This window comes from Condylura cristata, unplaced genomic scaffold, assembly GCF_000260355.1.
Source record: "Condylura cristata isolate star-nosed mole 26May11 unplaced genomic scaffold, ConCri1.0 scaffold00030, whole genome shotgun sequence".
In the NCBI taxonomy this organism is placed as follows: domain Eukaryota; kingdom Metazoa; phylum Chordata; class Mammalia; order Eulipotyphla; family Talpidae; genus Condylura; species Condylura cristata.
In genome coordinates this window covers 19,049,416-19,063,403 of record NW_004567131.1, presented here as the reverse complement: position 1 = coordinate 19,063,403, position 13,988 = coordinate 19,049,416, and the positions used below count along the sequence as shown (strand labels likewise).

The window sequence follows — 13,988 nt, the reverse complement described above, 5'->3', positions numbered from 1 at the left end:
TAAGTCTTAAAAAAATAATAAAAAATAAATAAAAAAAAAGTAAAGGGATTTAAAATGTAAGGAATTAAATTCAAAACATGCCATACTAAATTTGCATTATCTTTCTGTTTCTTCAGTGTAGCAATTGGGATAATTGTTTAATTCTTGCTATAGCTAAACATTTTCTTTTATAAAGGATTTGAAATTAGCTGATACATTTTGATGTTAGTTATTAAAAAGTATTCTTCATAAGAAATTGAGACTAACACATAAAAATTATCTTATCTATTATCTGATTATTAAAAATTCTTTTTAAAAAATCTATTGTTTCTGGATCCCAAAACCACTATTATCCTCAGGTTCTTTGATCCTATTGCTTATTTTTAACTACTTCCCCCTAGAATGCCAATACTACGTTACATAAGGTAATAACCATAAGAAAAAGAAATTTCAGTGCTCTTCCTCCTTACTTCCACATTTTATACTGTAACATTTTGAAGAAACTCACTAAATCTTATTTCCTAGTATCAGCTCAAGTCAACCTATTTCAAATCTTTGCAACTTTGGTTTCTTAGCTATAGCTTCAGGTAAGTCAGGGCTTAGAAAGACCAAAAACAGTGGTGGAAATGGGACCATCTAGATAACTTTCCCTTGTAAAACAGGGACAAAGTCTCAAAGTCCTGCTAGATGTTTTATTAGTGTCAGCCACCATACTGTATTTATTATTCAGTATTTCTGGCTAATTCTGCTAGCTCATTGTTAGCTAAACAAGACAGTCTTGAACTGAATTCTTAACCTATACTATATATTTGAGACATTAAATCTTACTATAAATGCACATTCAAGCTGTTAAGAGGGATTAAATGTTATGCTAAAATATACAATATAGAAAATATTCTAGTTCTTTGACATTTTAAAATGTAAATCCATTTTATATTGGCAGAAAGGATTTGATGTATTCAATGCACTAGATTTGATGGAAAATAAAACATTCTTGGAAAAACTCAAGTTTGGTATAGGAGATGGCAATTTACAATATTACTTGTACAATTGGAGATGTCCAGGAACAGAATCTGAAAAGGTAAGCGATATCAGTATGTAACAGTGTGGTCCCTCTCTCCCTGCCCTGTAACAAGTATACCCTTTGTGATCTTAATAAATTTACCTAGACTATCTCATCCTTACTCCTTGAGGATTGCTAAAAGGTTTCCTCTGTTTTTTAAAATATAGATCTATTACATTATAATTTTGTTTTGTTTACTTTTACTTGTTCTTATTATTCCATTTCTTTCCTCCCTTTAGGTTGGACTTGTATTACAATAGATGGATATTTCTATTTCTAGAATTCTGATGTCATCACTTGTTAATGTTATATTTAATGATTCCGGGAACTGCCATTCTGAGGAAGAATAAAAGCACAACTTAAGAGAAACTGAAGTGTTAAGAATCAGAAAAGATGGAAAAAGTCCATGTGACTAGTTGTATACATTTCTAGCTAGAATGTTAACATTCGTCCTTTTTCTTTTCCCACTGTTAATCCATTTGTAGGAGTGAAAGGGAACAAAGAGCACATTCTTCTAGTTTTCAAACTTCTGATGGTCTCTTAAAGAAGAGAAGGTATTTTTCCACTCTAGAAAATGGGACTGTTTTTCTATAGACTGAACAAAAGTCACAGCATCATGTGAAAAAAATCTTTACTCGTGTGGAAATAAACTGATGCATTTCTGTTTATTGATGATCTATTTGTCCATGTAACAGAGCAGAGGACCCATGTGGAAAATTTTTGTATCACCTTACATGATATCATTAAATACATGTATGGAATCAGCACTTCTGCAACTCAATGATGAGTGATGGATGGTCAAGTAAAGAGCCAGACTAAAACATACTGATGACTAGTACATTTCTCGAGAAGCAAAATTGCCAAATCAATAAATATGAAAATCTATACTTTGATCTTCAGCAGATTGATGGTTTTGTTCAAAAGCAAAGTTCTTTGCAGACATTGAGTGCCCTCTGAATGAGTATACACCCAGACTGACAAGACTTTGCTGCTGCTGCAGTTTCTTCTCACCACAGCAAGGTATGTGAGGAGAAAAGGAAAATAAAAGCTCTGAAGTTAAAAAAAAATGCCCAGTGGAATTTATTAGTGCCATCAGGACATTGATAGTTTTAATATTTTTATTACTTATGCAAAATTGCACATACTCCTTTATGCTGACTTTTAATTTATCATGAAGTGTCATGCTAACGGAAACTTTGTAAATAAGTATTCATAATTTTGTTACTGATGTGTTTTTACCTAGAAAATGAAAAACCAAGTTTCACTGTGTACATATATATGTATGTATATACTGCCAATAGTTCAAGAGGAAAAGATGTAAATGAGACCACATACCAGAATAGATATTTCTTCCTGCCTTTATTGTACCAGTGCCTAGGCTGTTCAGTCCAGAAAAATGTAATTATTTTAAGACAACATAATGGCCTTCCCATTATGTTGTAAGTAGTCAAATAAAACCAGTCATATCTTTTTATCAGGCAGGCGCTAACTAACTGTGGCCCATGAGCTAAAACCCATTTTTGTATGGCCCACAAACTAAGGATAGTTTTTACATTTTTGAATGTGGGGGTGGGAGGAGTCTGATCAAAAGATTATCATTTTGTGACAAGTGAATATTGTTCAAAGCTCAAATTTCAGCATTCATAAACAGTTTTGTTAGAAGACAGCCACAATTAGCTTGTTTAGGTATTGCTTGTGGCTGCTTTATGCTACAAAAGGCAGAGTGAGCTGTAATAGCCCTAAAAACCTAGCATTTATCATCTGGCTGTTTACAGAAAAAAAAAAAAAAAAAGAACCTGATTTATAGTAAGGAACTGAGAGGCTTTTTCTGCAGCCTGTCTTTATCCTGAAGACCATTCCAAAGGTGATAGCCCTAAGACTGCCAGTAGAGGGCACACCTGCGTCCAGGGTAATGTATAAGATGATTCAAACCCAATGCATTACTGTTCTTTAATGTGAGACAGGCTTAAAAAAGCCAAACGGAACCAATTTGCTTAAACATTTTCTTGTGATACCAGCCTTAAGTAAATCAGATTTAACTTAGTCTGAAGTCAAAGCTCTGACTAGGAATATGTTCCACACATTTTTTATGGTACAGTATTACACTAAGTAGGTTTAGAAATCAAATGTGTAATGGGTAGTCTAAATTTTGTCATGAACTTGTTTACCTCACGGTAAAACTGGCATTTTCCTTTATCCATTTACAGAACTCCAATTGTTTCATATTCTTTTGCTCACATTTAAAAAACTGACTAGCATATATATATAGTCTCTTTATAACTTAAGCATTACCAATGAACATTTAAAATGGAGAATTGGTAAAACAGCTTGTGTTTATAAAGTAGCTATTAGAACTAAATTTCAATGCAATATATAATGTCTTAATATATTAAAAGAAAACTGCTGCATCTTTGTCAATAGTGAAAATGCATCAATAAAACTTCAATGCATAAGACTAGCCTAAAAATAAACTTGGCAATTGAATGCCTTCCCCCAATTTGCATAAAGTAACTTTTCCAAAAATAATGTAAATAGCAGGCACTTTTAGATAGAGCATTGGCTAGGCACCATTTCCTAACATGAAGGACCCATATGATTGCATAGATTCAACCCTAAAACTTCAAGCTCCTCAGTTGTTTCACTCTTTCTGCTGCTTTTCACCTAATTCATCCTCCAAGGAAGTCAGTTAACCATGTAAAGGGGTGAATTCTGACTACTCAAAATACCTTACCACACTTTTCCTAAAATATCATACCTCTCAGTGTCTCATGTCCATGCATACCCCTACCCACAAAGAATATCGTGTCAACAGGAAATACAAAATGATGTTGTTTCTGAAGACAGTGCAGTGCTGGACATTTACTATCTTTCCTGTAGAATTGATATAGCTGCAGCTCTGCAGCTCAGATGCATCTACTCTGCTAACTAGACCCATGTCTACTGCAGCTTGGTTAAGTGCTGCAGGATACAGATGGTCTTACAAGCAATGTACCAGCCTTTTAGAAGTGATTTATGCAAGCGTGGACATTAGTTTCAATAAACTTGTTTTGACATTCATATTTTGGAATACTCTCTGCACTTAGTATTAAGCTTCAGTTTATCTGTGCTATACAGTCACTATGTCTTAGACATTTGAAAGGAACAGCAACAAACTATCACAAGAACATAAGTAAACGTTAACTCATTTAATTAGCTAGTCATCTTTATGAGTTGTCACTTTACAACTGTTTGAAAGGATATGTTTATAAAAGATTACTTTGAAGTAGACTTTTTACTTTTGGGTGGTTTCCTTATCTTATTGGGGTTTGGAATCAATTTCTTTATTTTAAGGGGCTGTAACACTACAGCCAGCTGACCTTCAAGAAATTTTCTCTTAGGTTTCGAGAGTTCTTCAAAGGAAGTTTCCATAATTTCTTTGTCTTGGCTTTCCAGAGGTTCAGTCTGTAAATCTTTGCTGGAGTCTTCAAGTCTGTCTTGAAGCCATGGTACAATCAAGTGGGGTATTCTGGGAATAATAGCTTTTACCTCATCAACAAAGTCAGTGTTGTTCTTTTTGAAGCCCAAGGCCAGGACACATTTCAAGCCAATGACAGGTGCGATTCTCTCACTGAGCCGAGGAACCTGCCCAGCAGGGACAGTTCTGCTTACACTTAACTGGATCAGGTGTGCAGTGATGAGTGCAGGCTTAACTGACTTACACACCAGCACTAAGAGCAGCTCGTTCCTTTCCAGAGCCCTGGTGACCTCATTAACACCGATGGCCAGCTGCTTCCTGACATGGACAGGATTCCACCCAGATGCCTTCTGGTTATCTTCTGGCTTTTTTTCTTTCAGATCCTCATTAGTATCATCTCTGCTAACCATGTCTCTGCTTTGTTTTTTTAAAAAAGACTGCTTTTTCTTTTTCTTCTTATCCTCAATCTTCTGAAGTCCAATTGCTTTAAATCTGTCTTCGAGGGTCTGTAAAATGAAGTGCATATCCTCTCTTTCCAGAGCACTCCAGCAGATAGCATATGGGTTGTTCAGCGATGTCTTTACAGTTAAAGGTCTTGTCTTCCTAACAGAGCCCCTCCCTGGTGCTTGTGGAGCCACAGCCATTCTGAAAATCCTTCAGAAAACATCAAAACAATAAGGGAAAATTTATGTTAACTAGAAATCTATGTCTTAAGAACATTCTAGATGTACTCATTTGCTTGACAGCAAGCTTAGTAATGTAAGACCAATTATATGACCACATAATTTCCTTTTTAAAGTTAATTTCTATCCTCCATTTGTTCATGACTATCTTTGTTCACATATGGGCAATATACAAACATTCACATCATTGCATCCGTGAAATTCTATTTCATTCATTAGAAAATGTTGTTTCTACGTGCTCCTAATGATTTATCCTTTTACTACGGTATTAATGTTATAAATTCATTACAATTTTCTGAATTGCTCTCTGGTTAGGCTTCCATTCATCCACTTAACAAATATTCACTGTGTAGGCAGAGTTCTAAGCACAGGGATTGAGGTGTGTACACCTGCACAATCTATGAAGGCCCTGGAAGACTCTGCCATTCAGAATTAAGCAGGTATGAGTTTTTTGTTTGAGATACTGAACACTAATAATGCATATGGATACTGATACTTTCATTCTGTCTCCTTTTCTAAGTCTGCCTTCCTCCTGCATTCTGTTATCTTGTACATCCTTCCTAAAACATTTACACAGGTATATATTCCCCTTCCCTACAGTTATTCCAAGTTGATTGCTCCTTTGCCAACAATGTGATGATGTCATGAAATTTAAAGATACTTTTCTCCACTAAGGGAAAACGGTAAGAGGGATTTCAGTGGGAAAAATCATACACGTACTAACTCGTACGATACCCTTTCTTTCCTTGAGACCGCTGCCTTCTTCCATGCTCCCCTCAGGCTCAGAGAACCAGGAAGCAGCTTAACCAAAGCCAGTGGAAGAGGGAAAGACTAAGGGGCGAGACAAACATGGTACCAGGCTTCTTACCAAACAACAAATTAACTGTCTCAGCATTCATACAACACAGAGTAAATGGTTACTTGCCAGGAGGGGAGAGCAAGGCAGCATTAACTCCAGTCTTCAGAATCTAGTGGGTAAGAGGAGAACCAAATTGCAAACATAAGCTGAGCCTTAGGCCATATAATCGGAAAACATCCCTAAGTGTCCTATGCCCATAGGATCAAGAGCAAACTTCTTAAGGTGATACAGAAGACCTGCATATTCTGGCGCCCATATCCCAAGAGCAAGCCTCTCCCTTCACACACAACCACTGCACCCTTTAGTAAGTAAGGAAAAGACAAGCTTCTCATCTCCATGACTGGAACACTCCCACTCTCAGTTCCACACCACCTTTCTTTCGAGAGTTTACAATATACCAAAACAAAAAATTAAGTATTAAAGCAAAACCTGGTCTCGCTGAGCTTAGAAAATCAGCAGGTGTCAAACATGATGCTTGGGTCAGGGGAACTGCTGGGCAATCAAGGAATATCTAGCAAAGGCCTGACTAGTGGCAGGGGTCAGGAAGGGCCTCCTGGATAAAGTGACCTTCAACCCTACATCTGAAGGATCCTACCAAATGAAGCACCAAGTACGGTATCCCAAAGAACAACAATAAAAGAAACGAAACAAGTTCAGTAAGGCTGGGGGAGAGACGCTAGAGAAAAGCAGCTACTGGCAGAAGGAATGTTAAGGACCGAACAGTGAAGGTCCTGTCAAGCCTCTCAGCGTAGAAAAGGTTTCAAAACACAGGGCGGGCGAGGTTTTTTAGGAAGGCATTACAAAGATCTCTGTGGCTTCAGACTAGGAAGTCTCCACAAAACTGGCGGCACCAGAGAGGCTCCCGGAGGGCAGGCTAAGAAATCACCCCGACACGCACAGGAGTTGCTACAGAGGTGGACAGAACCCCGGCCTGTGCACATCGCCAGCGCGTAAAATGCACACCCAGCGGGAGTTTACAGTCCCAGCGGGGCGCCCACACAGAGGAAGGGCTCAGGGGCGCCCCCCCAACACCTCGGGTGGCACCAGGGGACGACAGCCCCAGCTCCCCGCGGCTGCACTCTGAGCTGACCTCTACCCTCTGCCACTACCTGGCGCATACAGAATTGACCACGAAGCTGCCACTGGTGCAGTGTATTTGGAGATCGCCTCCAGTTCTCAAGGGCCAGGCTGGGGCTTTATTTTCACTCTCTCTCCTTCCTAAAAGACAACTCCACCGACACCGAGGCAAGGCCCGGAAGCGCGTACTGGCGGGAGTGAGCAGACCCCCGAGGCGGGCGGGTCCCGAGAAGCCCTGGAGATTCTGCGCTCCCTGGCTCCGCACTCTTACTGCGCCTCAGCACCGAAGCACCCGGCCACTGCCCCCAGTAAGCCGCAGGGTCGCGCGCGCCCACCCCTACTCACAGCCGCCAGAGCGCCGCCCCACGTGCGCCGCGCGGCGCGTGCTCACAGCCGCCACCTTCCAAATGTGGGGCGGGCGCAGCCGCTCAGAACTTCACATTTCAGCATCAGGCGTTAGGTCACTCCCCAAAAGGAAATGTCGGGCCGTCGTGTCACACGTTCCCGAAACGACTGAGAACCAACCTATAACACAGTGAGTCTGTGCTCGGAACACGGCACCACAGCAGCAGCGCGCAGGCGCGGTAATCTCGCGAGATTTCGTGGTTGCCACGGTAACCTACCTCAGCCCTTCTTGGGATGCGAGAGAAGGAAGCAGCCAAAGCGTCGTCTCCTAGGAGCGACTTCACTCTCCTTGACACAGCTGCCTTCCAACACATTCTCTATCTTTCTGAGTCTTCCTTCTCTCCCTTTTCTGTATTTGGCTTGCCTCAAGAGCGCAAAATTCCAGTAGCGATGGCCCCGTCTCCATCGAATCCCAGCCGAATTCTGAGACCCGTAAAACTTAAAGATAACTGAAGTATGGGATGTTTTGAGGAAACCTCATTCTTACAGACCACAATGCAGGCGATCTTGAGTCCCCGGGGAATAGAAGTGGAAAGGTTGTTTTGAGTTCTTTGACAGTTAAGAAAGCTCCAAATATCTGCGATAGCTGTTGGAACCTGTGCAGAATCTGAATGGAGTCGCTAGACAATTACGAAACAACGAAGAACATTGTCAAGGTTAGGTATCTATTGATTTTCTCTTGGCAAGAAATAAGTTGTGGGCCTCCCTGGTGGTGCTAGGGGAACTCGAGCAGCACTAGGAAGCTATCCGATCACTGCACCGAGTTCCATGCCCGCCGGGAGCTGACCCACAGGGCGCAGTAGACCTCTCCTCTCCCCTGCTGCTCCCCTGGGCAGTACTTCGTAGATCTGCCTGTTCTGCCTCCGACTCTTGTCTCTGTTGAATCCGCTCGCCCCCTTCCCACCTTTGGACTGTACCCTAGTTCTTGTACTCATAAATAAATCTTAATAAAATAAGAACTAGACTGGTTCTGACTAGGTTGAAACTCGTCCTCGTCCCCATTTTTTCCCCTTTTCCAATCTACTCCTTCCTTTTTTCCTTCTATCTTTCCTCCTTTCTCAATCTCTTCCGGATGGGTTTTTGTTTTGTTTTGTTTTTAGTTCAATTTCATCACCAACATAGTAACGAATTGGCCATAAAGTAATAACAACAAAAACCTAAACTATTGCTTTGGGGCCAAGATTATTACAGGTTATACAGAATAACGAGTAAGAAGATTTTTAAATCTCAGATTAAAAGTTACGTGAAGTTTGAGTGTGATAATGGGCTTTATTTCATAAAATGAATAGTAACAAAACATGTCCATGAACCACCGAAGTTCTAAGGTAGATTCTCATTTTTAAACTGTAAAACAAATAGACACAGACAGTGGGAAGGAAATGTGTATAAATTGTTGTACCCTAAGATTTCAGATTTATCATTTGAGCAACATCTCAGTCTATATTTACTCTATGAAGATTACCAGTCATTATATTCAATGGCTCTAGAGCCAGGCTCCTCTCCTTGAGATTCTAACTTCACTTCCTAGGCATGTGACTTTAGGCAAGTTACTTAATGCTTTCTATGAAATGATAAAAAATAGTAGCTGTTGTTCGGATTAGAAGAGATAATGTTTGTAAAATGCCTAGCAGAGAATGTGTTTGATACATAGAACTGTGATATATCCAGTGACAACCTGAATTAATAATTAAGTTAGAATTAACTGTACCTAACTCTGATTTTAGTGGTTGTGTTTGGTTTTAAAACTGACAATATAATTTCCTCAAGAATTTTGCTAAAATGAATAACTACATTTCAAAGGTAATTTCTCTACCATTTGTAGTGCACAAACATTACGACCAAAACAAGAAAAAACTTTTCCCATAACCCAGTTATCTCCAAACAAGTTTCCTTTTAGTCTTGCCTTCTCTATAGAACAATTTGTGTCATTAGCTGCTGCCTCATTTCCCAGAAATGATTATATGCCTCGGGAGGCTGAAAATCAGTTGAAGATAACAGCAAACAAAACACAAGTTCCACTAACTATCTTTGAAAGTCACCAGAGTAGCTCCAGTTTTTCCATGCACCCTGCTTTCCAAGTCTTGCCTGGACCATTACTCCTGTAAAGGAGCAGGGAATGTAGCTATGAAGCTTCTCTGGCGCGGACCACAAGGACAAAAAGTAGCTAAAACAAAAATTTAAAAGATAATCTTTAAAATGCAGAAAAATCAATCCAAATGATCTAAATTCATGCAACTATAAAATTTTATCATCTAAATACCCAAAAGTTGAGCCAATCCTTTTCATCTCCTTTTCCTACAAAATACTATTTTCTATTGCAGCTGGACCAGTCTACATTTCCACCAACGGTGTAAGATGGATTCCTTTTCTCCACGCACTTGCCAACACTTGATTTTGATCTTTTTGATACAGATAATTCTCATGGGTGTGAGATGGTATCTCACTGTGGGTTTTATTTGCATTTTCCTTGTAGTAAGTTATGATGAGTTTTTTCCTGTGCCATCTGCCTTTGGAGAAGTGTGTGTTTAGCTCCTCTGCCCTTTTTTTTCCTGTTAGTTGTCTTACATGAGTTCTTTGTAGATTTGGGATGTGAACCCTTTGTTTGATGTATGGCATGCAAATGTTTTCTCCCCATTCAGTAGGGTGTCTTTTTGCTTTAATGTTAGTTTCTGTTACTATGCAGAAGTTTCATAGTTTGATATAGTCCCATTTGCTTATATTCTCTTTTTTTTCCTATTACCACTACAGAAAAATCACCAAAATCATCACTGAAAACAATGCCATAAAGCATTTTTTATCTGCTTCCATGTATTTTATAGTTCCAGGTCTTATATCTAATCCATTTTTGAACATGATGTGAGACTGTGGTCTAATTTCATTCTTCTGGGTGTGACTGTCCAGTCTTCCCAAGGCCATTTGTTGAAAAGACTTTCCTTTTTCCAATGGATACTCTTACCACCTTTGCCATAGATTAACATAGCTCACAAGATTAGCATTGGCTTAAGGGGGAGCGGAAACCCAGTACACTGTCCTTTCCATTTCTCTGGGAAACTAGAGAACTCGAGCCCCTCTGCATGCATTTCCCCTCAGTCAAAGGAATGTTTCTCTACACAGTGCAACTTTCCCCTCCCTCAGGTCACAGCCGTGGCAGTGTTTGCATGGCAGTCTCCCTCCCTCAACCATAGCCACCAAGTGTATCTCTTCTATCATTTCTTATTCACTAAAACATGAGTCTACTCCATGTCCTTTCTAGAGCTATCTGTCTAGTTTCTAATATCCAGGAGGTGTTCCAGTTTTGCCACAAGCCACAGGACTCTCTGGGTGCAGTATGCTACTTGTTAAACTAAATGATTGTTTGGAAAGTGAAGCAAGCAACCTCCTCTATGCCACCTTGGATCAATGTTCTTTCTTAAACTGGTGTTAGATTCATAGGTGTGTGCCCTTTAGATTTTATTTACACATATGGGTATATTCATTTATAATGAATAATTAATAAAATAGTTTAAAATCCATCCCAATTGTCTCACTACCTAAGAGCTCCAGAAAACTGAGTTTTCACTGTACCAATGTTTCCATCCTCTCTTCTCTCTTGCTCTTGAAACAAGATACCCATGGCTCTGGCCTCAATATGGGGATGGCAAAACAAGAGAAAAAAAGTACATTGAAAAGAGGTATTCAAAGAATATTCAGGATTTAGAGGATAAAACAATACATTGTAACTTCTCTCTCTTCATCTCCTGATTTTTTAAATTGACCACAATGCCAAAATATCTCAGCTGCAGATAACACACTAATATTGACCCTGAGTGCAGAATTTCCCTACTGAAACATTGATAGAACTCTCTCCAGCTGAGAAAGCACACACTGTTCAGAAGGTGTCATTTGCTTTTGGTGCCTCAAAATGCATTTCCCATGACCCTGGACTTCAAAAAAAATTTTTTTAATTCTATTCAGCATTTTATTGATTTTATTTTATCTTAATGATTTCATCATGAAAATACTTTGCAGAAGAAATTCAATAAATTTACAAGAAAAGTAGCAAACATTTTTAAGATATGGTTTTATGTAACCAAGTCAAAATGTTTTGAGCTCTTTCTCCTTCACTTGCATTGTTAGACAGTGTTGCTTCGTTGTATGACTCCGATCAGTAATTTTTGTCCTTGCGTTTGTGCGGGTTCTTCCACTTTCTCCACAAATGCTTCTTTAAAAAACAAAACGTGTGTGTGTGTGTGTTGACACATACGTATCAAAAATTAACTTCTCATATGACCAGGAAGTGCGGTTGCAGTTCTTAGACAACTTAATCAAATGTGAATCATAATCCTATTCTGTGTGTCTGTAGACTTGGAGTGACAGTGGGTTTGTTCTGGAAAACAGAGACAAACTGAGTAAGCATATAATTCTGTGCAATTACCATAATTGAAAACATGTAATGGGTGGTTGCTTGTTTAGAACGAGAAGGTACAAACTACAAGTGATGGGTGGGAAGACACGAGAGGACTGAATAAATGCGGGAGTTTCTGTTCTTTCTAAAGCAAAAAGATATATTTAAAAGGATTGAATCCCAAGTGAGGTCCGTGCCCTAGGGAGACCTCTCTGGATTTCCTGCAAACAAACCCTAGAGAAAGAATTGGGGAGCTAGCCAAAGCCAGAGAGGAGCTCATTTAAATTCCTTAATCTTTGCCTTTCCAGCCCCAGCAGTGCATGCCGCCCACAGCCCTCCAACGACTCGCGGGACCGCGGTGGGCGCGGGGGGGGGGCACGGATGCCACTCACCACCAGGCACCGCCCTCCGATGCTAGCGACCAATAGTAGCCCAGCGCCCAGCCAATGGAAGCCGCGGGGCAGAGATGCGCTGCCCTTTAAGAAGCGGCGCGTCCAGGGTCGGCGACTGCGTCCAGTGTGGCATCTGCTGGCTACCGGCACCATGTCCTTACAGGTAAGCGGGGGCATGGACAGGCAGGCCGTGTGGGAGGGCAGCTACCGGAGGGAAGCGTTCAGGGGGGCGTGGAACTGGCATCTGCCCAAGTGGCCGCTCGGGCAGATGCGACCACCCCGCAGCTCTAGTCGGCCACAGAGCAGTGCCGCGCGCTGTGGTCTCCCGCGCGCTGTACAAGCCCCTCTGGGAGCGGTTCGCGGTCTCTCTAGGACATTTCCATCCTTCCCCAGCACCCCCATTATTGCAGAGTAGACTGAACCGGTGCCATCTGTTGACGGCGCATCGGGGCTTCTATGGCAACTCTAGTGAGCCCCAGGGACTGATTAAATAGGCACAAGCCGCAGAGGCTGTGTTCCCAGCCTTGATGTTATGCATAGAGCAGCCCGCGGACTCCTAGAAGGACACTCAGAAATGAGGCAGGGGTCGTGTTCCTTGTCACACGCACCCTTGTGTCTCAGACATCCTTAGGAATTGATAAAGGAACCTGACCTCTTTAAAGAGTATTTAGGTTGGAGGTCCTTATCTCCAGTTTACAAGTGATTTTTGTTAGCCACAAATAGCTGTTCTAGTTATGCTATTGTCCCGTACTTTGCCCTAGATGGGAATTCTGGGTTACAATGGAGTTATCTACTTTATCTACCAGATCTTTGGATCTTTGGATGAAAGATGACTCTGGCATTGGACAAGGAAAATGGGGATGGGCTAGAATGCTTTTAGTCTCTTGTTGGATATTACCCAGGCTCATGAAAATAATTCCTGTTTATCCCTGATTTTAAAAACAAGTAATACAAGGTAAAATACAATTTTTTTAAGTAAGAGAAAGAAAATTTCTATTAAGAAAAATAATCACCAAAGCCCTTTGTATCCAAACTAAGAGGCTAAAGTTTAAAGTGTCTAGGAGTGCCCAGGCTCCGTGGAAGAAGAGTGTATGGGTCCGTGTGTGGAATATGCTAAGGACGCTACTAGTGAGTCCAGGACAGAGAGCCCCTGCCTGCCTGAGGGTCTTGGGGAGTTAGGTTCCTTGGGCTTTTCAAAGGCTCATTACTCTAGATTTGTATATAAAGTTTCTAGGCAGCCAGTTTCTTTTCACTCTAAGTTGACTTAAAAACTTCATTTTTTGGGAAATAAGTTGAAATAAATCTTATATATATCTGTCTCACTGTTTAAAGGAATCTCTACAAGCAACTCAACTGAATCAGAAATATTGCCCTTAGAAACTAGCTAGTCCACTAAATAGATAAAAATAATACTGATGTTGAATCTGAGTAAAGAGGCACTGAAGATGAATGGCTGGGACAAGGATATTAATTGGTAGCAAAGCTATTGCATTATAGCAAAGTATAGAGTTAGGAAGAAGAGGAGGAAATGTCCTCAGGAGTCATTAAGAGTACTGTAGTGAGGTCAGTGCCATTACAAAACATGGCCATTGAATGTTTACTTATAAGAAAATAGGTTTTGAAATCTCTCTGCTATAGCTGCTTCTTTTTTTTTTTTTTTAAAGATTTATTTATTTATTCATACAGAACTGG

The 13,988-nt window shown here is 40.3% G+C and overlaps 3 protein-coding genes across 7 annotated transcripts in view; 2 read left to right on the top strand and 1 right to left on the bottom strand.

Annotated features, from left to right (window-relative positions):
* The window catches only part of NMT2 (N-myristoyltransferase 2), a 27,020-nt gene extending 24,186 nt beyond the window's left edge, over nt 1–2,834 (top strand). For both annotated transcript variants that reach the window (XM_004691265.2, XM_004691266.2), the window contains 2 exons: nt 923–1,060; nt 1,282–2,834. In XM_004691265.2, coding sequence (XP_004691322.1) covers nt 923–1,060; nt 1,282–1,302 — 159 coding nt within the window. In that variant the 3' untranslated portion in view covers nt 1,303–2,834. The remainder of the gene's footprint in view (nt 1–922; nt 1,061–1,281) is intronic.
* A 1,374-nt stretch (nt 2,835–4,208) lies between these two features.
* On the bottom strand, nt 4,209–7,666 carry RPP38 (ribonuclease P/MRP 38kDa subunit). 3 transcript variants are annotated; one of them, XM_004691108.2, is made up of 2 exons: nt 7,461–7,666; nt 4,209–5,150 (listed from the first exon to the last, which is right to left on the bottom strand). In XM_004691108.2, exon 2 carries the CDS (start codon nt 5,138–5,140, stop codon nt 4,295–4,297), a length of 846 nt encoding a protein of 281 aa, XP_004691165.1. In that variant the 5' UTR covers nt 5,141–5,150; nt 7,461–7,666; the 3' UTR covers nt 4,209–4,294. The 3 variants fall into 3 exon arrangements, with proteins under 3 accessions (XP_004691165.1, XP_012586839.1, XP_012586840.1); XM_012731385.1 differs by having other exon boundaries at nt 7,641–7,663; XM_012731386.1 differs by lacking the exon at nt 7,461–7,666 and adding an exon at nt 5,915–5,933.
* Nucleotides 7,667–12,361: 4,695 nt separating this feature from the next.
* ACBD7 (acyl-CoA binding domain containing 7) overlaps nt 12,362–13,988 on the top strand; it is a 4,443-nt gene continuing 2,816 nt past the window's right edge. For both annotated transcript variants that reach the window (XM_012731276.1, XM_004691264.2), the window contains exon 1: nt 12,362–12,459. In XM_012731276.1, the coding sequence (XP_012586730.1) occupies nt 12,448–12,459 (12 nt within the window). In that variant the 5' untranslated portion in view covers nt 12,362–12,447. The remainder of the gene's footprint in view (nt 12,460–13,988) is intronic.

Coding starts and splice junctions, on each gene's coding strand:
- RPP38 (XM_004691108.2), bottom strand. CDS start 5,140: ATGGCTGTGGCTCCACAAGCACCAGGGAGGGGCTCTGTTAGGAAGACA.